The sequence below is a fragment of the Poecilia reticulata genome, chromosome 10, assembly GCF_904066995.2.
Source record: "Poecilia reticulata chromosome 10, P_reticulata-male-v2, whole genome shotgun sequence".
NCBI lineage: Eukaryota > Metazoa > Chordata > Actinopteri > Cyprinodontiformes > Poeciliidae > Poecilia > Poecilia reticulata.
In genome coordinates, this window is record NC_088839.1 from 18686570 (window position 1) to 18710491 (window position 23922).

General features: G+C 38.4%; 1 protein-coding gene across 4 annotated transcripts in view; it reads right to left on the reverse strand.

The window, feature by feature from the left end:
- The window catches only part of pcdh11 (protocadherin 11), a 168721-nt gene that overhangs the window by 83258 nt on the left and 61541 nt on the right, over positions 1–23922 (reverse strand). For 2 of the 4 annotated variants that reach the window (XM_008420359.3, XM_008420358.3), the window contains exons 4-5: positions 13534–13593; positions 9303–9401 (exon numbers count right to left, since the gene is read on the reverse strand). In XM_008420359.3, the coding sequence (XP_008418581.1) occupies positions 9303–9401; positions 13534–13593 (159 nt within the window). The remainder of the gene's footprint in view (positions 1–9302; positions 9402–13533; positions 13594–23922) is intronic. The other 2 variants (XM_008420360.3, XM_008420361.3) reach the window with 1 other exon arrangement.

Consider the following 23922-nt stretch of genomic DNA (forward strand, 5'->3'; position numbering starts at 1 on the left):
TCTCCAGTGGAGTTTGAAAGAAAAAGCGACTGAAATCCGGCATAATACTTGTTAGATTTCTTACTCATTCATATTCTACTACACACATACTGAGGGGAAAAAAATGACTGATTAGCCCTCCTGTTAGATGCAATCACTGTTACAGCTGAAGAAAACAAAACGAGCAATAGAAAAAGAACTGATTTTTTTTTTCCCCACATTGCTCAATTTTTATATTGTTTATGGAACTTTTATTATATCAAATGAACAGTGATACTTTCTTAATGGTTCTTACAGTAATTTTGAAATGACCACATCATAGCATCACACACATAAACCCCTATCAAAATATTTCCTAACCACATCTTCAGGTTGACTAGAGGGAACAAAAATAGTTTTGTTTTGCTTTGCCTAGGTTTTCCACTGATGCAGTAGTCAAAAAATCACAAAATCTGTGGTTCCGAGGATCGATTTCAATTTAAAGGCCTGTCCCCGTCCAATAAGGGAAAATTAACCCACTCATCACTTCATTTAAATGCACACTGTGTCAGTGCAGACAGAGTCAGAATGCTTACCAAAGGTAACAGACACAACTGTGCACAGACGGTCTTTGATATGACCTATTAATATAAACAAGTTCTTAGTGAATGCTGCAGATGTGTGGAGACGCAAGGAGATATAACCAACATACATCAACCCTTTTCCGTAAACTTACCATTTAAAATGATCAAATCGTCTTAAAAAAATGTCATAGTGGCCAGTCAGTTCTGCAATTATTAGGGGCATGCCATAGCAATGCATAAGGAGAGCAGTACTGACTTGCGAAGCAAGTCAGTACTGCCTCCATGCATTGCATGGCAGGCACCTATTGTTCTACACCCAATAGAACGCCTCTTTATTAGGGGCATGCCATAGCAATGCATAAGGAGAGCAGTACTGACTTGCGAAGCAAGTCAGTACTGCCTCCATGCATTGCATGGCAGGCACCTATTGTTCTACACCCAATAGAACGCCTCTTTATTATTTATTATTCTTCCATCACCGTTAATGCGGCTCGTACCGCTGCGTGCCCACCCACAAAAGTGGTATCAAATCGTGCGGCTCGAGGCCGGCATTATTGCTATTATTTTTATTGGGGATCGGAGTTAAAATGATTACATAAATTAATAAAAACGAAAAAATTTGAGATTTTGTGTCTCACAGAATCAGTAATCTTTCTCTATGAAACACACACACAGGACTGTTTATGGCTGACTCAAAAACCCTTTTTAAATCCCCCTCACAGGCATAAATATCGCCCTATTGGTCTGAAAGTTGGTCATAACATAGATACACATGCATGCTCATGTACAATGTTTACAAAAATTTGCTAGGGCTTATGCTTTTTGTCAGGGTCCTTCAGACTGACGCCTGGTGTCTCCCAAGTATAGAAACTGTGTCTGAAGAGGATTTTCCCGCTCTTTGGCTCTCACAGCTGCAGGGGATTAATTACCATAGCAACAGAACAGCGTCTGGAACTGCAGCTCCCCAGGACTGCACTGTAGGGTTTACTGGTATTTACAACTTCTTGTGTTTTCAGCATTATACTACTGATTCAAGACTATAACCATTACACATATGTCCCCCATGTTAAAATCTGACATAAATAAGAATAAATAGTTGATTAAAAGTCTATGGACAGAAAATAACGTCGCTGCTCCTTTAAGGAACCAGCGGCACAGACGCAGCGCCTGCGATGCTACAGATCACAAACCTGACAGAGAGAGCAGAAGAGGATTCGTAGGAAAAGAGCGGTGATGCTCAGCAAGGCAGGTCATTAGCATTTGTACAAAAGTTAGCATTTCACTGTCTATGACTAGTGCACTAGCACTTTTACCTAAAGTTAGCTTTTACCTAATTTTCTCATTAATTAGACATGTTTAGTATACTGAATACAGTAGTAAAATTAAAACAACATGGTCGTGTTGCTCCACATGCTACTGCCAGCATATTGGCTAATTTTAGCTTATGCATCAATTCTAACATAATGAATGGTACAACTACAGTTTATTAAACATGCTTCTGCCTCTCCACAGGTTATTGACTACGTTGCAGCTTTCTTTAGCATTAATGCTAATTTTTAACATCATAGCGCTGCGTCAAAGCCGACGGGCACACTTTGGCATGCCCCTTTAAAATTTCTGCAGGAATTTTCTAGTTATTTATTATTCTTCCATCACCGTTAATGCGGCTCGTACCGCTGCGTGCCCACCCACAAAAGTGGTATCAAATCGTGCGGCTCGAGGCCGGCATTATTGCTATTATTTTTATTGGGGATCGGAGTTAAAATGATTACATAAATTAATAAAAACGAAAAAATTTGAGATTTTGTGTCTCACAGAATCAGTAATCTTTCTCTATGAAACACACACACAGGACTGTTTATGGCTGACTCAAAAACCCTTTTTAAATCCCCCTCACAGGCATAAATATCGCCCTATTGGTCTGAAAGTTGGTCATAACATAGATACACATGCATGCTCATGTACAATGTTTACAAAAATTTGCTAGGGCTTATGCTTTTTGTCAGGGTCCTTCAGACTGACGCCTGGTGTCTCCCAAGTATAGAAACTGTGTCTGAAGAGGATTTTCCCGCTCTTTGGCTCTCACAGCTGCAGGGGATTAATTACCATAGCAACAGAAGAACACAGTGTCTGGAACTGCAGCTCCCCAGGACTGCACTGTAGGGTTTACTGGTATTTACAACTGCTTGTGTTTTCAGCATTATACTACTGATTCAAGACTATAACCATTACACATATGTCCCCCCATGTTAAAATCTGACATAAATAAGAATAAATAGTTGATTAAAAGTCTATGGACAGAAAATAACGTCGCTGCTCCTTTAAGGAACCAGCGGCACAGACGCAGCGCCTGCGATGCTACAGATCACAAACCTGACAGAGAGAGCAGAAGAGGATTCGTAGGAAAAGAGCGGTGATGCTCAGCAAGGCAGGTCATTAGCATTTGTACAAAAGTTAGCATTTCACTGTCTATGACTAGTGCACTAGCACTTTTACCTAAAGTTAGCTTTTACCTAATTTTCTCATTAATTAGACATGTTTAGTATACTGAATAGAGTAGTAAAATTAAAACAACATGGTCGTGTTGCTCCACATGCTACTGCCAGCATTTAAGCTAACATTAGCATATTGGCTAATTTTAGCTTATGCATCAATTCTAACATAATGAATGGTACAACTACAGTTTATTAAACATGCTTCTGCCTCTCCACAGGTTATTGACTACGTTGCAGCTTTCTTTAGCATTAATGCTAATTTTTAACATCATAGCGCTGCGTCAAAGCCGACGGGCACACTTTGGCATGCCCCTTTAAAATTTCTGCAGGAATTTTCTAGTTCTGCATGCAGTTGCCCATTACTTTTTTTTTTCCCCCACAAGAAACAATTGTGAAAAAATGTTGTAACCATAGTAAAAGCACCAAATATCTCTGTATCCTGCAGTTTTTTTCCTACTGAAGTAAATTATGGTAGAAAAACTGCATGCACACAGGGGAGGATTAAAAGTCCACGAGTAGAGTTTAGCTGAACCAGAAACATGATTGCTAAAGTAGATTCTTTTGAGAAACTGACATCAGGATCTCTTGACCTTCACATAATTTAATGTTAACATTACCTAATATTAATATTAATGCCAGAAGTAAACTTACTAAAAGATCTTGCTGTGCAGCTGACCTCTAGCTATGCAACTCTATGCATAACACTCATAAAACCCAAGGAGTATACTTTAGATTTTCAAATCACCACAATCAGAACCTGGCAGTCAAACAAACTGTCATGCAGAAGAAATAGGATTACGAGACAAAATCCTATCATGGCTGAACTGACTCTCCTTCCACCAGCCTGTTAACACTGCATCATTCCAAGACAAAACGAGCCGGCTATTAAAATACATTTTGCCTAAATAAATAGTTTATGTAAAATAGGATTAAAAGCAAAACATGACTGAAGCAGTTAATGTTTACAATGCGCGACTAGGGTTTACCTCAAAGCGTTTTGGCTGTTTCTAACAAGCAAAAAGCTTCGTTAGTCTGGATCTGTGCTAAACTGAAAACTGTGCAGCTTTCTCAATAGTCTCATGCATACTACTTTTACAAACAATTGTGAAACAAAGGGTTCCTCTCAAACGAGCAAAGTCTTTTTTTTTCTTAAAATAATAATACTCAAGAATAATAATCCTCCAGAACTAATTCAGCAGCAAAACAACTGAACAACAATGCAAAATGACAAAAGTGTCATACAAGGCATTACACTTGGGGACCCATGCTGGTATAATGTTAACTTCTTGACTGTCACTTTTGTTATGGTTAGATATAACAAAAGTCAATGACAAGTCATTAGCAAGAACACCAAAGTGAATTTGCTATATTTCCAGGCAGAAATAGAACAATTTGAATGGTATAAAATGGCAGTAATAAGATTCTTTAATTAGGCTAAAGGAACATTTTACTTTTGACAGCACATCTGCAAGCAATCAATACGTTGAAATGATCGGTTCACAAGATGTGTTCTCCGGATTCACACAGTTTGTTCATGCAGAACAGCAACTCTCCCAGCACAACCCGCGTACTTAAGAGTGCGATCTGTTCACACTGTAATAAGGCGCCACTCCAGCCTGTTGTGTAGCTCTGTCTTTTTACTCCAAGCTAATGGCTAAAGTGTCAAACAACATAAAAAAACAAACTCATACATTCCCCCGTTCTCATTATCTTTGTAGACTTGGCTGCAAAAACTAAATGAACAGGGAGAAAAAGAGAGATACAATAAATTAAATATAAAATGTATAGTATTTCTAAGGTTCACTTTCTCTTTTTGCTTTTTATTTATTATTTTCCACTTTTATTTTTTTCTTGTTTTCACTTTAGTGCGATATAACATATGTAACGACCAGATATTTAGTCACATACCATTTAATTGTTTATTCTCTAGGTAGTAAAGCAGCTTTTGTGCATCATCACTCCCAAAATGCGTGCTCAGCTTGGAACAAAAAACTTGTCAGATAGTATAGCAAGTGGCAACATCCTAAACTGAGGTAGAAAAAAATGCCTTTAACTGTGCAAAAAGCTAAAATGATGGCCGGACACTAGTCAGTGTTTTGAGATGATCACAGCATTTGCCAAGAGCAGAAGATTGTTGATCCAAGCCACAAAATGAGCGAACACTGGTCCTCGGAGTCCAAATATCAGCAAAAATGTCTGTCTTGTCTCCATCAAGTCTCAAAATATAAAACTATGATGCCGTGTTAGAAGACTTTATCTCTTGAAACCACACACAAAAAATAATTATATGCATCTAAGGGTTTGTGTGCACACTGATTTTCCTGTGTATAAACACTGGGCTTGTCAATGATGTATGCATATCAGGCAGTGTAATTACTTATTTGAAGAAATAGTGTCTGGATTTAGTATTTTGTCAGCATATTTGACAGTGAATTTGTTGATATAATCACTGCAGTGCTAGCAAATATATTCAGTGCTAGCAGTGTCCTGGGCTAAGCTGTCACTCACATCTCAGGATCACAGTAGGCTAATTTCTGCTAAATATTCCATGTGGTAAAATATAACTTGTGAGGGAAATTTTGACCTTATGAGCAATAACAATAATTGTCTTGCTGGAATCTGCTGGTTGACCAAGTACAGCAGATCCAAATTTTCTCAAAAAAAAAAGAAAGCATACCATTCAGCTTACATCATTCATATCGCCTGCCTCCTCATCAACTCGTGTTTTATTTTAAAACATATATCTATTAAATAAACACAAATGTGTGTGTTTATTAAAGACGTTAATATATGAAGGAAAATAGCACTATCTTTGGTTGCGAGTGGAAACAAAATCAATGCACAGAAGATACCGTTTTACAAGATTATGATTATGGGGATTCTAAGCTCATGACATATGTTTAGTTTTCCCCCAAACATTGCTTAAATCATATCCAACTTCTTAAAACCACCTTCCTATATTGTTTTATCTTGGTTGCATGATCTATCATCCACCCATATGAATGGTATTGACTGGTATTGATACATTTATTTCCTTGGTATGACTGGTAGTTTTGGTATTGATTTTAAGAGTTGTGAAGTTGTTCATTTAAGTTCAGTTTTTTTACACCATGTTTGAAAATGCTTTAGGCTATTTTTTTATGTTGCTTCATTGTGCTGACTTCAACACTAAGGCATATTCCATCATAACATGTCAAAAGTGATAGTCATATATTTTATAATTGCGCCTTGCATAGCTTTTATGCCATCAATTTAAGCAGGATCTGTACAAAAATCAGATTTTGGCCTTCTTGAAAGTATTCTGAATTCAATTCAGGTATTAGCTCATGGACAAGCTAAGATGCTTATACATTAGCTATCCAGGCAGCTGGATGGCAATTCTGGAGCACACAAAGACTTCCCTTTAATAGGTTGGGGAGTCTGAGGAGAGCCAAAGCTATGCACTGATTTCCACATGGATATGGCCTATGGCACAGGGGTACCTGCCCTCAGCCATCTGCACTGATTTGACAAATGATTCTATATCAAAGGCTTCTGCACTGATTTGGGTGGTAATTGATTGGAAGTGAAGACTTCAAATCCCTGATTGGTTTAGCAGGATGTGGGGCCGAGGCGTGGTGGCAAGTGTGAGAATTTCAAGAATAGGCAGCAAGAGAGAAATGAGTTTACAGTGCAGGAGATTTGTAAAAGAAAATACTGTAGAAGAGATTTTTAAAGTATGAGAAAGGTTGCCCTCCTACAGAGAGCAAATACATAACTGTGCTTAACTCCCCTACCACCACACAAAAAAAAACCTTTTTGCTAACATTTCCTCATTGTAAACCTTCTTGATCTTGCTACACTTGATGTTTCATTCACACTTTTCACTGATGTTGTGGGGTTTACATGCTTTAGATATGTGTAGCACCACATGATACAATGATTTAGTTGCCGAGTCATTTGCTGTGCCAAAAGTATGAACTATCTACTGCTGTGACCGTAGTTCATTTACCCTCCTGTTTAAAAAAAATAAAAAATGAAAAACTCCTAAAGCTCTGCAGACAACACAGTGACAGTGGAGCGTCTTCATCTCGAAAATGCCAACTTTAACAAGAAAGGCCAATTTTAGATTCTTTAATGTTTTTGCTTGGGCTTCACTATAGCTTCATATTTTCAGGTACCAAAAATCTGTCCATTTTGTATCTGGCACAAGTTTGCTGAAGTTCACTAAATGTTCGCATTTACCATTTCCAATTTATTTATTTGTATTTATGTTGTAACTCCATATGCCCCCCTCCGAAAAGATATTTGGAAGGCCCCACACCTTGAACATGTAATGTACAATTCTTCCTCAATTACACTTTATGAGAAATCTAAGTTAATAAATAAGTATGCATTTTCTTCAGTTTAACCACAGAATAAATTTAAATAAAACAAGAAATGTGTCTGTTTCTAGTTCTAATGCACCCGTTGGGGTATCTGATTTGCAAGTGTGTCCATGTAGATCGGATTTCACCATTCAAAAAGAGGAATTTGATTAGAAATGGAATATTATTGATTTGTTCCACACAGATGTGTAGTCTGATGCAGATATATGGGCATTGCAAATTGGCTTAGAGGGAAATATGTATTATGCATTATCTTTCATCAATTTCCCCAAAGCCTTTGATGCTATTAGCCATTGTTGTGTAAATGGTGAGTCTTCCCTAAAAATATATGTCCTGCAAAAGAGTTTTAAAATCTGTCAATATTTTCCAACAATTTTAAGGTTTTCTGTCATTTGACAGCAGATAAGTATTCACAGATGATAATCATATAATTTAATCATTAGCACTGGTCAAAGGAAAAGGAGTAGGCTGTCAGCAAATCACCGGGATCCCTTTTCAGTCCAGTGCCATCTGAGGGAAAGACACTTAACCTGAAGTTGTTCCCAACAGCATACCTCCATCTTTAATGGCAGCTCTCATGCCCTTTTGTGTTTGAGTGGGTGAATGTGGCATCAACACTGCAGAGCACTTTGGTGCTGATAAGATGAAGGAAATGCCATGTAATGGCAACCCATTCACAACTTTTTTAAAGCTCATTTGGAATAGACTGAATATAAAAAAATGAATTGGGTCATATTTATCCTTATAACATTTCAAGGGGGACCTTAAAGATGTGTGTACATTTTGAAGTGTTTGCATAATGCAGGCCATGCTATTACCAGCTCCAACCTACCAATCCAGTCATGTGTACAGCGTGACATGTTGAATGTTCTGCCGATAAGCCAGCGTAGTGCAGAGGATTGTTAATGCGGTTGTGACAGGGACGCTAGGTATATATAGGCCCCACTGCCTTTATTACATGGCAGGATGACTGCACTGCATACCTTTTGCCATTTGACACAGACATGTGCTGTTTGCCAGTGACAGATGCTGCACAGTACTGGTCCCAGAGGTCACAAATGACCTTTGGATTGGCTTTTTTTTTTCTGTCAGTCACAAAGCATTATTTGCTTGACGATAGCCACCAATGCAACCCCAGGCATTGCGACGGAGCCGTGGGTTGTTGCTGCTTGTCTTTTGAGATCACATTTACCTCAGCTGACTTTTGTGCTTGTGTCTATGTGTACTTGTATGTCAGGGAGGGGGATTGATTGAATATATGTGTGTCAGTGCACTTTAATGTAAAAGCACGTGAATGCTGGTCTGCAGCAAGATGCCTCAGTAACTACCAACAGTCGTGAGGCTTAAACCTCAGCTAAATTGCTACATGTTGATCATCTAGTGCTGAAGCTTGACAGATCCACTTTTATCATGCATAATTATTCATTAAGATGTGCAAGTTCTGTTGCCTTTTTTTAGTTGCAGAATGACTCTACTCATGGCAGCTAGTAGGCATTTTATCCAAGACCACCAGGGTAAAGTGCTTTCAAGTAGTAGGGTGTCTGAAAAGGGTCTTACTCACTTCACTTTACAAGGCACTCTCTTTTAGTAACAAAATGAGATGCAAGATTTAAGTTATTTCAGAATTGGCAGGAACAAGTTGCGGTGCAAGCTCATTTTGTCAGGGGAGAATGAACTCTACCCAAACCCTCTCTGCATATGTTATCTTTTTTATGTTTACCGACATGTGCATGTTTATGAATGGACCAAAGAAGGTATTTTATTTTATTAGATGCACCTTGCCAGCACCGAGTTAGAGTCCATTTTGCCTCCAAAACTGCAATAATAAAGATTCAACAATGTCTCGGAAACATTCCTCTAATATTGTTCTCCTTATTTACATGACAGCAGTTGCTTACATCACACAGTTGAGGCAGATTTCTTGACTGTACATCCCTGATGCAAATCTCCCGTTCCACCACATCCCAGAGGTGCTCTACTGGATTGAGATCTGGCGACTGTGGACACAATGGGAGTAGAGTGAACGCATTGTCATATTCAAGAAACCAGTTTGAAATAATCTGATCTTTGTGACACATTGGATAGTCTTGCTAGCAGTAGCAGTTATAAAAAAAAAGGGACATTGTGGTCTTAATGGGATGGACATGATCAGTAGTAATACTAAAGTAGGCTGTGGCATTTAAAAAATGCTCATGCTACTAAGAGGCTCAAAAAATATATATGCCCCACATGATTAGAGCACCTTAGCTCTTCATGCAAGGCAGGATGGATCTATCTTTTTTATGCTGTTTACATCTGAGTCTGGCTATTGCATTCCTGTGCAATTTAGCAATTTTCGCAGTGGAGGATGGTTGTTTACAGAGCAGGCAATTACTGGTAAGCTCCTTAGCATTGAACTGCCGCATTCCATACGTCACTGGCAAATGTTGGCAATTGGGTAAAATTTAAAACCTCAACACAGTCCACGCCTCCAGGAAGCAATCAGGTCTCAACAGCCGAGAGCACAGACTCTCTGTATGAAGCAAATAGCATAGGATAAGGGGCTGGTAGTTAGCAGGTGACACCAGATTAGACCTAAAATCGAGACTTATGCGATGAGTGAACACTTTCCAAATCAGTTATTAATACAATTGTGGTTAGTATATCTAAGCTGTAGTCTCACTTTGCTGTTTTAGCTGACCAGGGTGGCACCCAAACATGTTCTCTGAAGTTCATGCGCATCCTGGCGACATCCTGTTGCGAATTTAAATATGGTGTTTGGCAAACCTTATCCAAATTAATGTTGTCTATTCATTGTCTTCTCCCCGTTTTCCTTGGTCCTTAACAAGGCATTTTGGTCCACACAATGGCTATGCAATGGATATTTTCATTTTGAACAGTTTTCTGCAAGTAAAACTCCGCAGAGTAGCTGTTTCTGAAATGCTGTGACTGGCCTGTACCCCACAAACAGCCCTAGTAAACTCAAAGTCACTTTAATGCCCTTTCTTCTACATTGGTGTAGCAATGTTTTCACTATGTTTAGATTCCTTGATAATGCCATGTGATCAAATCAATTTGTCGTTTGTGTTAACAAGAAATTAAACAGGTGTACCTAATAAATTGGCTGGTGCATGGGTGTCATTGCATCAGGCCATCTCAAATAGTTCCAGTTAAAATCATTCAACTTTGACAAAGAAACAAACAGATCATAATTACGACTCTACAGCTGCGATGGCGTGTCTCTATGCTTGCATCAGTGATTATATTTCATTTTGTTCCCCGTCATGCAGTGATGTGAACCTGTAATGCATACTGCATAATACCTTGTGGAAAAACCAACACAGTTTCTAGTGCCTCAAGCTCTGTGTCAGAAATATGATCTTACCTTCACCTCTTACACTGAATGCTGCACTGTAATGACGGTGTGAGGTGAACCCACACATCAATTATTCACATAATGCAAGATTTCTCACTTTTTATCTTCTCACTGGCAAGGGAGGACCGTTTAAGAAAAGCAGAGGTGAACAATTGACAGAGAAAAAAAAGTGGAATGAATGCTCGGCAGATAAATAGAAGAATTTTGCATTGCCCTGTCAATGCTCTTGATGCAAGTTATAATTGTAGTTTGATAATATGTAGACCATGGGGAAGTTCACTATGCAATATATGGCCTTTAGACTAGCATCACTATGGAAACCAAAGGCCCTGAACGACCTGTAGTGCCCACCCACTTGGACAGCCGTTAATCATCTTCGTTCAGATCCTGGCACTGCAGAATTTGGCCAGTGTGTCAAGAAGCAATTATATATACTTAGTGCTTGGGCATCAGATCTCCTCCCTCCTCCTTTTTCCTCGTTCCCTCTCACACTCTTAATATAATCATAGAGCAGTCAGTTTTAAAGGCTTCTGTTCACTTCAATGTCTATCTGGGGGATTCACACAATGTAGAAGGAAAAAAAAAAGTTTCAAAAGAGAGAATGTATTCCATTCTGAGAACCATAATAATCAGAATACTCTTTACATATAAATCGTATTCAGCCATTTACTCATTTTACCAGCCTCCTGAGCTGACTGACATACTAAATTACCCCAGCTGGCCCCATTGCATTCACTGCACATATTGGGCTGGTGCGGATCATGGAGACTAATGTGAGCTGACTAGAGGGAGATTATGTTCCGCTGCTAACAGCTAAAACTTGAATAACACCATCCACAAACCCACGGTGTTCCCCTGTTACATCAGCCCCGATCAACTATTTGAAGACGGAAAGAAAAGAAGTCCAGTCAGGATGTAATCAGATAGAAATATGGCAGGCAGACATTGTACAGGCATCCAAAGTAAGGCTGCAGTTCCTGCAGAAAAACTTTTTTCAATGCGTACTTATATTGTATTATGCCAGTAATCAATTTGTAGTACAGAGAAAAACACATTGGTAAAAAAAAATAAATAAATAAAAATAACATTTACCAATGTGAGTATTTTACAATAGTTACTGTTTTCTAAATTATAAAAAAGGGTGTTTTTAGTTACGCGCCATAACAAGGAAACAGTTATATGGCAGTGTTTTTGTGGAAAGGAATTATTTCTGTAATAAATTATGCCTTTAAAAGCCACAAATTAGTGAAAAGTGCTGGGTTGTTTCTTTACCCCAGATGCTGGGCTAATGCTATTGGATCAGACACTAGTCAGTTTTAACACTTTAACATAAAGACTGACTCAAAATATTGACTTATGTTGGTTCTCCATTGTCAAGTCCAACTCGTTGTGTTTGGTTAAAAAGTTTGAGTCCCACCATGACTCTTGTTATATATTGAGTAAAACTTTTGTTTTGAAAACTGTCTTTATTACAGGCTTTTCTTTTCAAGACATTTTTGATTGTTAAACATTTGTCGCTTTGACCTATCTTCTGGTTAAAAACCAAACCAGTAACCTCAACCTCAGGTGTTAAATCAACCGAGGTCTGGATCTGTCCATATTTCATCCAGGATTAAAATAGCAAAACCCCAAACTACTGTCTATTACGCAGCAGTTTTTGGAGGGTAGTAATGTCATTTTCTTCATCTGTTTAGCTTTCACTTGCTTCTTGTTTTTGTCTGGTTACTAAAACAAGATCAGGCAAAAAAAAGGAAAACACACTTGGGCAAAAACAACTCAACGCATGATTAGAAATATTTTTTACTGCTTTGGACACCTAACACATTTGACACAATGAAAGAATCTGACAAATTGAGAGGGAACCACGTTCAAAGTTCAGGCCATGGGGTTGAGGACCAGACGTGTTATTTTGGCACTGACATACAAACGACAAAGTAAATTGCTTTCCATTAGATTTCTCATCAACGGACTGGGAGGATGAACACATTGGTTTGTTATTATTTACTGTCTAACAACTATCTTTGGATATGAATGCACCGAGAGTCATTTTAGACAGCTGGTTGTGCATTAGGGATGTAGAGCAGTGCTAGGCTTTGAACAGTTGATGACAGGCTGTCAGACAGCCTCCATCCACTGGGCTCCTTTTACCAAGGTCCACTTTCGCTATGAGCCACTTTCCACCATAACAGCCATTCATCCAGAAAAGGACATAGGCATTTTTGATGTGTTTGGTGCTAAGTGAAGTAAAATTGTGCAAACTTCACTGTATCGCACCCTATCACATTTGCAAGAAGCACACACCGAGAGGAAAGGTTGAAGGGGAGAGTAACTTTACTGCACTGAGATGACTTGAGACTATCAGAGAGAAATAATGACTTTGACTGTGCCTGATAACTACTAATTAGCATTGAATAATTCTGCCCTTCTCGCCTCATGTTAAATAGGTCTTGAATGATTAACAGAATGCTCAAAGGAAGAGCCAAAAATGAAATTGTTGGTTTGAAATAAAAGCAGCTTCTGCTAGAATCTCTGGTGAAAAGTTAGAATTTATAGATAATTTCACAAAGAATAATACACTCATTGAGGCTTTGATCAGACTTGTGAAACGAACAACAAAACACAAGGTCTGCAAAAACCAAAGAGTAGCCTTTCCAGAAAAAAAAAAGAAAAACAAAATAGAGATTTACATTGTAACTTAAGAACATCCTAAAATATCTGCCATTATTTTACAGAATTATGTTTTATCCCTTGACTGAAATGAAGCAGGAGCTTACCTTATGAGGACAAATGGGTGGTGGAGAGTTAAAAGACTTCTCTGGCGTCTGGCCGGGGTTCTACAAGAAAAACACATTATCAGGAACGTGTAGAGTGCATCTCCAGGCAAATCTTTAGTGACAGAAGTTGCAGCTTATGTCCTGGTGCTTGCTGTTTAGCGTTTTTGTTATATTTTTTCATGGGGGTTAAGTGGCTCTCCACTTCCACTCTCTGCCACCCACTAATCCAGAAGCAGCAGCTTTCGTTGATCGTCACATTTTAAATGTTTCAGGAGCCCCATCTCTCACTTAGTGGGGAGTAAGGCGATTCACATAACATTTCGCAGACATTTTTTATCCACAGCGTCTCACAAATGAGTGACATGCAGGTTTTGAAATGTATAATGTCTATGAAAAGTTATTTATGTCAGTAATTCAATTCAAAAACTTAAATTCATACATGTAATGCTCTGTTATGTTAATTTTGTTACCTCTGACGTTCAGCTAATGTAAAAACAAATTCCAGTTTTTCAGAAAATGGTAATTTGCATGACTACTGCAAGTTGCATGTTATTGTAGTAGTAATATTGTAATAGTAAGTTACACAGAAAAGCAAGTCCAAGTATTGTGTAGTACATGCTCTCAATATTTGATGGGTTGTGGTTGTTTTTGCAGGAGATACTGTAGTGTGTGGCATAAAGGTATTCAGCTTGTTACACAGCTGAGGCATCAAGGAACGCTAGTTTACAAGAGCAACAGAACTCAGCTCTTCTGTTGGGTCTGATACCTCGTCATACTCTTGACAATACCTCAAAGTGTGTCAGAGGGGGATCATTTTTGAATCAAACAAACACAATCATGTTTTGATTTAGAATCTTTTGAAGGCTGCTGTTGTATGTGCACCTTTTTCTATCAGAGTTTCACCTTTCACTAAACTTTCCAATGTTGGATACAGAACTGAACTGCCAGCCTCTTTTATAATCCAAACTTAATTTACATGACATATAAACTCCATTTTATGGCCTCCTTAAGTAAGCAGGCCATAATATACTATTTTTTTGTCTTCAAAGGGGCTTTTTTAATTGGTGTTCTGCAATATTCTACATTTATGAGACAAAAAATTGTGGGTTCTCATTAGCTTCAATAAAGAAATATGACAATTAACAGAAATAAATGCTTGAAATATGTCACTCCTTACAAATGCATCTTTGTTTAATTTTTTTGAACTGAATTACCTAAATAAATGTCCTTTTTGGGATATTTTTAATTTATTAAGACGCACCAATGTGTGATTATTAGAGGTGTGCCGATCGATCGGCCACCGATCATAATCGGCCGATTTCCATGAAAAAGTGTATGATCTGTGATCGCCGATCACGGTCTCTTGTTGCTGATCACACAAACCGATCACCTGCATCTCATTTCGCAGCCTGCCTGTGCAGCTGGTCATCTCTTTCCTTCACACTGCGCAAACACGCAGCAACAAATCCTAAGCGATGTGGAACTATAACGCACTGAGTGAATGGGGAAGTTTGATTGTTGCGGCGGAAAATTGAAGCACGCCAAAATACATCAACATGACGAATCTAATAAGACATAAAAACAATGCCATACTTGACGGAGTTTGGCTACATCGAGGCTCACTGCAGTAAAAAAACGCAGGAGGATCAGATAGCAGGTAAAGCAGCGCACAGCTACAAACACTCACCCGGATTAGCATGACGGTCAGAAAGCTAAACAAAAAACCCGCAAAATTATTTAAGTCTTCGAGCTGCGATGTAAGACGCTGGTTCTGCTCTCTCTGTTGAACCGCTGCTACGCGCTACAGGTAGTAATATTTCACAGACGGAGCGCCGCTTCTGCTCCACCTGGTAGTGACTCTCACACTGAACCTCTGTTTAAAGCTGCAGCATCTAACTTAAAAAAAATACATTTTACATACGTATTAAAACTTTCACTGTCCTAACATGAGACAAATAATCTCTGAAAAAATAATCGATCTCCTCCCTGTTCTGCACAATGACTCCGCTCAGTCAGAAACAGCCACTCAGAACTAGCAGTAATCAGCTAGCCGCCATGCTAACAGGAAGTTTTCATTCAGTAACTCAGGATTGTTTATTGTAATGGATCCTGTATTTGCCTTTGAATGTTAAGTTTTATACTTGAATTTTTTGATGTTGAGATGTTTTATTTTGACTCTGCATTATTTAGCCTCTTCAGAGCTTTCATATGTTATCAGTCTGTTAAAGATAGTATTACCGATAGCAGTACAATTTGCAGAATGCTTGTTTTGTTTAGTTTTTTTCTTGGAAAAAGTTATTAAAAACAATTTTTTGTCTAAATTAAGGAGAATGCATGGTTCCTTTTTCCACACAATGTAACCGGTAGTGGTTTTGATTAAAAAAATAATAATTATGTGATCGTGATCGGTATCGGTGATCGGCCCTCATGGGTGATCGGAATCGGTATCGGCAGGAAAAAACCTGATCGGCACATCTGGAGGTTGGCGTTTTGCCCAAGCACTAGAATCTGCAAATGTTTCCTCTCCTTGACCATTTTGCTATCCTGATTATAAATCCCATGCTTTTGCCTTTGTTTTCCAGTTCCCCATATTTCTATCTCTCCACATGGATTATAAATCCGTCTTTGTCAGAAGATTTCACTGAGCATATGTTCAGGACTTTTGCACAGGCGCCTGATAGCACTTTTTGAGGTTAAATGATCATCACATTGTTAATACACCAATACATCACTCAGACACAAGAAAACACCATTAAAAAGTACACACAAGGTACGTCAACAAGGCAACAACAGATGGTCCTGCTGCTTGTGATTATGCAGAGATCCAAAGTATTTGCATACTCACAAAGCAACTGCAGAAAAAAAAGAGTAAACAACAAGCCTTCTTAAACTGACCTGGGTGAGAAATGAAAAGAGCAGTGGGTGAGGCCAAACCCAGCAGGAAAGTGGATGGGCTCGGAAAATGTCTTTTGGAATCTACTAAGGGTCTACCCCCTGGGAAGGCCCTGTTGATTTCCAAGCAGGTGCTTTCAGTTATGTCCTCATATCCAATTATGTGCCTGTGGTATGTCTGATGCGCTGTGACACTATTAATGGTTGCCTTATGGTATCACCAGGACAGATGAGACACTCAGCTCTCCAGACTCTTAACATCTATATTTCATTGCCGCGTAGGAGGAGTACACCTCACTGGCCGCAGCAGCCAAAGGAGGGGGGGAAAAAAAGAAAAAGAAAAACAAGCAGGCTTTCAGCGTAGCGTAAACACCATGGTATAAAATATAAATGACTAAATGGGTCTTTCTGTGACGGTAGAATTAGCAGACAAAATTTTCCCTACAGATTGAGGATGTAATATAGACATGATATCTTAACGACGACAGGCAAATACACGTTTTGTTTTTTTTTTCTTTTGGAATATGAGCAAAAAGTGGGTTTTCTTTGTTTTCTCAATGTTCTTTTTTTCTGGTTTTTGCGGAGAGATTTGAGGAAATTATCCGACCTTGGCTCCAAACTTTGCTTCCAAAATAATACATTTTAAATCTCTTGCTATATTTTTGAGCAAGCGGAAATGGGAAAGAGAGTGATTTTTTTTCAAAATTAATTATGAAGTGACCGAGGCTTTTTCAATACAGAAAATTTGGCCCTTTTCAACTGAAGGTTAATCAATAAGTTAGAAATGAAAAAGAACAGCCTCACAGAACTCATTCCACTATAGCTTGTAAATAACTTAAGGTATATTGTATTTTCTGTTAAAACTGAAAAAAAAAACTTTTTTATTCAGTTGAATTTTATTTATTTTTTTATTAAAAACAAATAGGCAGATTTTTAAGTTTCACATGGGTCATTGATTCCATTAAAAAGCACAAATAATGTGGTGAAATAAAGACTGATGGGTATAAAATGTGTTTCTAAAGTCAGAATGGACTTTTGTTCATTTAAATAAGAATCCCTGATGCCAGCCAGAGATGATTTAAAATCCCTGCTTTTGTTTGGACATGCAAATACTCTCTTTAGCTGCGGTGAAAGTTGTTTTATTTTAAAGATTCTGTTCTCATTTTATTCTCCAAGCTGAGCAAAATGTCACTTTTTATTCACCCATCATCCCTTTGTCACCCAGTCCTACTGAATCCCACTCCTGCAGACACTAATTATTAATCATTAGTATTTCATCAGTGGGAAACCATGCAGCTTTTGTGAGAAACAGCTAATGGCTCATCCTCAGACTTATGAGAGATATGGAGGATGGCACATTCAGAGCAGAAAACCAAAGTGAGAGCACAAAACACGAAAAACAGCTGTCACTTTTCAACTTTGGTCAGGGACATTTTGTATCTGATAAAGAAACGACACTGACAGAGTTTGCAACAGAGGGCATTTGATTACACCGCATATTGATGTTTTTGTGTTTTCAGAGTGCTGCGGGTGGTTATTGTAATTTGATGAGGCCCAGAGAGCACAATTCTATGATATACAACAGAAATAATTTTCTGAGGAAATGGAACGATAACTGAAATATGAGGTTTCTTCGTCTGACTTCTTGGAGACATGCTGATTTAGTAAAAATGATTTTGCTCTTCCTCAAAACATTTTTTCTCTTCAACCCGATACTTTCCATCAAATGCTCCTACAACTCATAAACAGTCTTAATTACCTGTGCTGCAAAACGGGGGACATACAACACCTTGCACACTTATTGACACCGCTGGTATTGAAGTGTCAAAAGCATAAAAGAATGAACCTTTTATTGCCGTGTCAAATTCTCTCTCTGAAGATATTAGAAAAAAACTTTAAAAATCAAGTACGTTTTTTCAGTAGGGAAAGAAATTTTATTTTTATTCACAAAAAATCACTTAGATAACTATTATTGGCAACTCAGATAATTTCCTGAAATGAATGTAGTCACATGCAGTCACACAATGTATTCACACACCATTCACCTTTTTTTTCATATTACACCTACAATCTGATTTATTTCATTGGGATTTGTGGTAGACCAACAGTAAGCACAGCTTAATTTTTCAATGGAAAATAGTGACACATGATTTAATTTTACCAATTTTAAACGTGATATAGATCTAAAAAGTGTGGCTTGCATTTGTTTTCAGCTTCTATGAGTCAAGACATTGCAGAATGTTTGTTGCACTTCAGCTTCAAGACTTTTGGGGTGATGGACACCAGCTCAGCTCCCAACCCCACCAGGGACAAAAGTGTATAATAGTGGATGGATGGACGGATTTTAAGGGCAGGTCTGTTGCATCTTTGCACAATCAGAGATGTAAACGTTTGCCAATTTTTCATTACCAAGTGACTCAAGATGAGTCAGATTGGTTGGAACGTGTCAGAGAACATAAATTTACATAAGTTTTCTTTGCTTTGTAATGTCTGTCCCTTTGTCGTTTTATTGATTTGCTGGTTGCCATTTTTCCAAAGAAACGCAGTATTTGCAGGGAATACTGGATGGACGTGAAACTAACAGGGAGCCCCTGAATACCAGTACATGTGTTCGGGATTGTAATATTACAAAATGTGGAAAAGTTCATTAGCCTATGTCTGATTTTTTTGTAAGCTATAAATATGGTGAAATGGGTGCCTCTGTCTTGTAGCCAATACTTAAAAGTTGAAAAGACAACAAAATAAGTCATTTAAGTATGAGGCAGGTATGTGCCAATGCTTATAGGTGAGGAAATGGCTACAAGAAAATAGCCTGAGTCTATAATCAGAACAATATTTGTAAAGTTTCTAAACAACTTTAACCGTGGGACACAATAGGGATCTACTGGAAGTTTTTCTCACCATTATGAGTAGGAAAATAGAAGAGATATAAAATTCCCAAAACTCTCAGTAAAAGAACTGCAGAAAAGATTTTCATCTTGGGGCCACCAAGTCTCTATTGCACTTATTTATTTTGGGGCTCTGGCAGGCATCCTCACCAGGGTTGGCAATAATTGTGGAGGCTGATGTACAACCCCAACACAGGTTCATGAGGCAGATGTAATATACAACAATGTAGTCACATTCATTGCTTCCCCAAGAAGCCTCACGGAAGAGAAACAAAAGCCCCATTCAGAGCTGAGTGGACAGGGACTTGTGGCACATTTGTGCTCATCACCCCCAACGACTCTGCCTCCATTTTGTGGTCATACAAGGAGGCTTTATAGTGTGCTCTTGCCCAGCCTGTGCTAAAGTGCAGCACGGCATTCAGTAAACTGTATTCCTATCAGTTAGTTATTTCTTTTCTAGCTCCATTTGCTACCCCAACACTGCACCCCACCCTACCCCCTTCCTCACCCCGACCAATAAAATACAGTTCTTTGACTAGGATTAAAGGAGCAATGTAGTTCAAGGATTATCAAATGCCTTTGATCATGTGACTGCCGTGTTTTTGATCTACAGAACATAGCTCAAAATATATTCCCTTTCTCGTGCCTTCTGTCTCCATCCCTCTCAATGGATTTCCCCTGGCTTGCTTATTCTCTGCAATTTGAGAATAGTTCTCGACAGGCAGTGAAAATGCAGAATGTAAAAAGTGTAAGACACACATCTTTTGAATGTGTTTTAACACTATAATAAAAGCTTACATGTGTTAGGTGGGGTGAGAACACTAGGTGATGAAGTTGGATGTCATGAGTATTTATTTATTTATCACTGTTTCATTTATTTATATTTATTAAAACATAAGGTTGTTTCTAAAGCTGTGTAGGTTTAGAAACCTGTACAGATTTCTAAACTCAGATGGAAGACATCATGCCTCTCTTCTCTGAGGATAATGACACAGTTGCTTGGGGTTTAAAGAAAGTGACCCCACTGTTTATTATTTGCCTTTGAAAGACAAAGTTAGGTTTGAATTTCTTTAATCCCCACTGCAGCTCAAACTGTACCCTGCTGTTGTTCATTAACAGTAGCCTGGAGCTACATTGCAATATTTCAGTTCAAGCACTATTATTATTTAGAGGCTGAATGGGACTTGCAATCAAAGCAGCATCTTTGTGTCCAATACTTGCATCACAAAGACGAGCCCATTATAGAAACATATGACCATGGAGCAGGAAGATACATAGCAAAAATTAAGTCGGCATGAAACAAAAATGTTCCTTGTCACACAATCATCTCACATTACTGTCACTGCCAAGGCAAGAATTGAACATATCACAACAATTATTTTGATGAGTCTCCAAGCAATGCAACATTTCAGTGTGAATGGTGCTTGGACCTTGCATCATTACAAGGCGTGGTTTCAGGCGATGGAAAAAAAAAAAAAGAAGCCCATCAAAAAATGATTGAATATCATTTTAATGGGTAGATCCCTACAAGGCTTTCATACTGTCTACCTGCCATGTTATTAGATAGACCATGTCAGTCATGCTGGGGAACACAAAGTCAACACACAGACAGGCTGACGAGACATAAGCATGCCGGCTTCCATCTTCCTCCCAGCTTGGCATGTTTATCTAGTCTTCCATGTGCGCTTAGTGCAGTACTGTGCACATGCATACAGAATGATGAAGGTTCAGAAACCAGTGCCTGAAGGAAGCTGCACATATAGCACAAGCGCTTTGAAATTCTGCCAGGGTGGGCCTCATTTGCAAAGCAATTTGACAACAAAAGTAAAATACTCTGCAACCTCAAGCCCAATTCTGGAGGTGCTGAGAGAGGGAATTTGTGTGGTTTACATCCGGTGTCTCGCGTGCGTGCACATGTGAGTGTGTGTTTCTGACATGGCAAGTCTGCAGACCTTGTATTGCATCAGTGCAATGTCGTGATTGAGTTGGTAAACACAAGGCATAACCATTCTGTTTGAGGGGCGGAGTCCCAAAAACATAGAGGGAGTTTGCATTTGAGCTAAAGCTCTACTGAAAAACAGTGGAATTAAAAAACACGCAGCCGTTGTGTTTAAAACACAACATATTTCATAGCATTTCAAGTGTTTTGTGTAAAAATTTGGAACAAATTCCCTGTTTGTTTGCACACATTTGGTACATAAAGTTGATTCTGATTCTAAATATATACTGTCCAAGTGCCATACGATCCAGTTCATTTCCAATATTAAGCAGATGGTCACCATCCATTCCACTTTGTTCTTTGTTTACCAGGGACATTATTTTTTTTATTATTTTGTAGAAACAGCCCCTTTCTTGTGCAGGAGATTGTTTTTAAAATGCAGCGCCTGTCTGGATTAACTGGAGCAGGATTTGGTTGTTTGGGGGATTTTATTTTTCTTTTTACAAGGCAGCTTAGTACTACTTTTATTGCCCATAGAATGCTGCTGCTAGAGTTCTTGCTTTAGAATTTTTTTATATACTTTTAGAAAAGACACCAGACAACATTGCAGAAACCATTTATGTCCTAACATAATAATCAAACATTCTGTATGCGTATGTCATTTGCTGCATTTGGTGCTTCATTAAAGCTTTCCGTTTCCCTAATGTCTCATAAACCATCTCAGAGTCTTATTTTGTCAGGGGAGTCTGGTTTTTATTGTCTTGCAGTGGCTCTCAATGAAACATTGTTAAAGTTTCATGTTTTGAAAGCTAAAAAACTTCAGACCTTAATAAATAATTTCTAAACTCTCCCCGCTGTTCACATGACAGTGTCAACAGTCATGTGCACAGTTCAACAGCAAAAAATAAATAAATTTAATACACACGCACACACACACAAAAATACAACTAACAAAACAGAACAGTAATTGTCAAAGTGCTACAACTACAAATAGGTTGTAACATGTTTTATTTTTATAATAAAAAGTTTTTTAAATTAAATTTTTTCAGCATTAAGTCTTAAAGTTCACACAAGGCACCCATTTCATTTAATCTGATCAACCGGATATGAAGTTCAGAAGAACTGCTGTGACTTACAAAGGTTCTTCCAAATCTATTAATTTTTTTATGGCATAACTTGTCCACTGTCCTTTTTAGGTTACCTCACAGATTTTCTGTCAGATTTAGCTTTGATTCTTGGCTTGGCCATTCCAAATATATTTATTTTTTATTTTTTTATTTTTTTTTTACTTGGAAGTGCTCAAATAGTGCTACAAAATGACATTCATCTTTATCATCAGGTTAACTGCAAAAACCTTGAAATACTGTATGTCTGAACTGACTAGCATGTGAAAAATGTCTTTGTTTTATGTGCCTTTATGAAACCACAGACCCATCCGATGCTGCGACCGCAGCAGTCATGGGATTCTTTTTGCTGACGCACAGCGCCTCTATGTGCCACACATATCTTTTAGGGTTGCGGCTCAAAAGTTTGGATTTGCTGTTTTGGTCACAATGATAATATCAATTCTCAGATTATTAATGACCGTCTTGACTGTAAAAAAAAAAAAAAAAAAGGAAGACGGATGGCAAAACTTTGTCAAGTTTATGAGAATAATGAGACTTTATGCCAAGTGTAAGATTAATAACACTAAATTCTTGCATGTGTTTTGACAGTTTCGTGTGTTAATGTGTTCATTCTGAACACATGAATCATTTATGAAATATGTATTTAGTCTATAATCAGTATAAAAAAAGAAAAGCTAAAGAAAATATTTCTTTCTGTAACCTCAAACAGTAATAAAAAAAAGACAATTCAGAAAATTAAAAGTTCTATATATAAAATATGTGTGACAACATAATTATTTCTCAAACACTTTGGAGTGGAATAGCAGTATGACACAAATTGAGGCCATGCGACGAGAGACTGCCTGATGAAAAGCGTTCTAATCCTGTCATAGTTTGGGTGACTTTCTAAGATAAATACTTTGGCATTGTCTTGACGAGAGAGCCTTGCCTCATTTTAAGTGTCTTTGGGATCTGGATCAGTCCACATGATGGGAGTCAGACTTGTACACTTGACCATATAATGTGCCACGCTTGTCGAAAAGCGGGAATGCATTTCTCTCTTCAAAGTATGATTCTTGGCCTGCTCTCGTTGCTCGTTCTCTCTAACCAATTTGTCATTCAGAGACCAGCCTCGCCGCTGCCAGCGCCGGGATGATAGCAGTGGGCCTTTCTGATCCAGGCAGTGGCAAGGGAGTAGGCCAAGTGTTACACGAGCCGCCCTGGGACACCGAGCCGGCGCTTTCGCCGCCTGATGCCCGCCTCCACGGCCTGAGAAGAACTGGCTTTGCAGATGCTTTCGATTCGTTACAGAATGGAGCTCATCTACTTTGTGGGAACATTTGCTTTTTGTGCATGCGTGCGCCACATTTGTGCTTGTTTGTGTGTTGCAATAGCATGTTTGCATGAGAATGTATGCATGTGTCAAAACAGATTAAGAGGATATGTTTGAGTGTTCTCTCAATACATCTGTGCATGGATGAGTAAGAAGCAGCTTTAAGTATAAAGATGGGGTTATGCTCAAATGGGGCTAAGACTTACTTTTCTGGTTCACAATTACAATGTT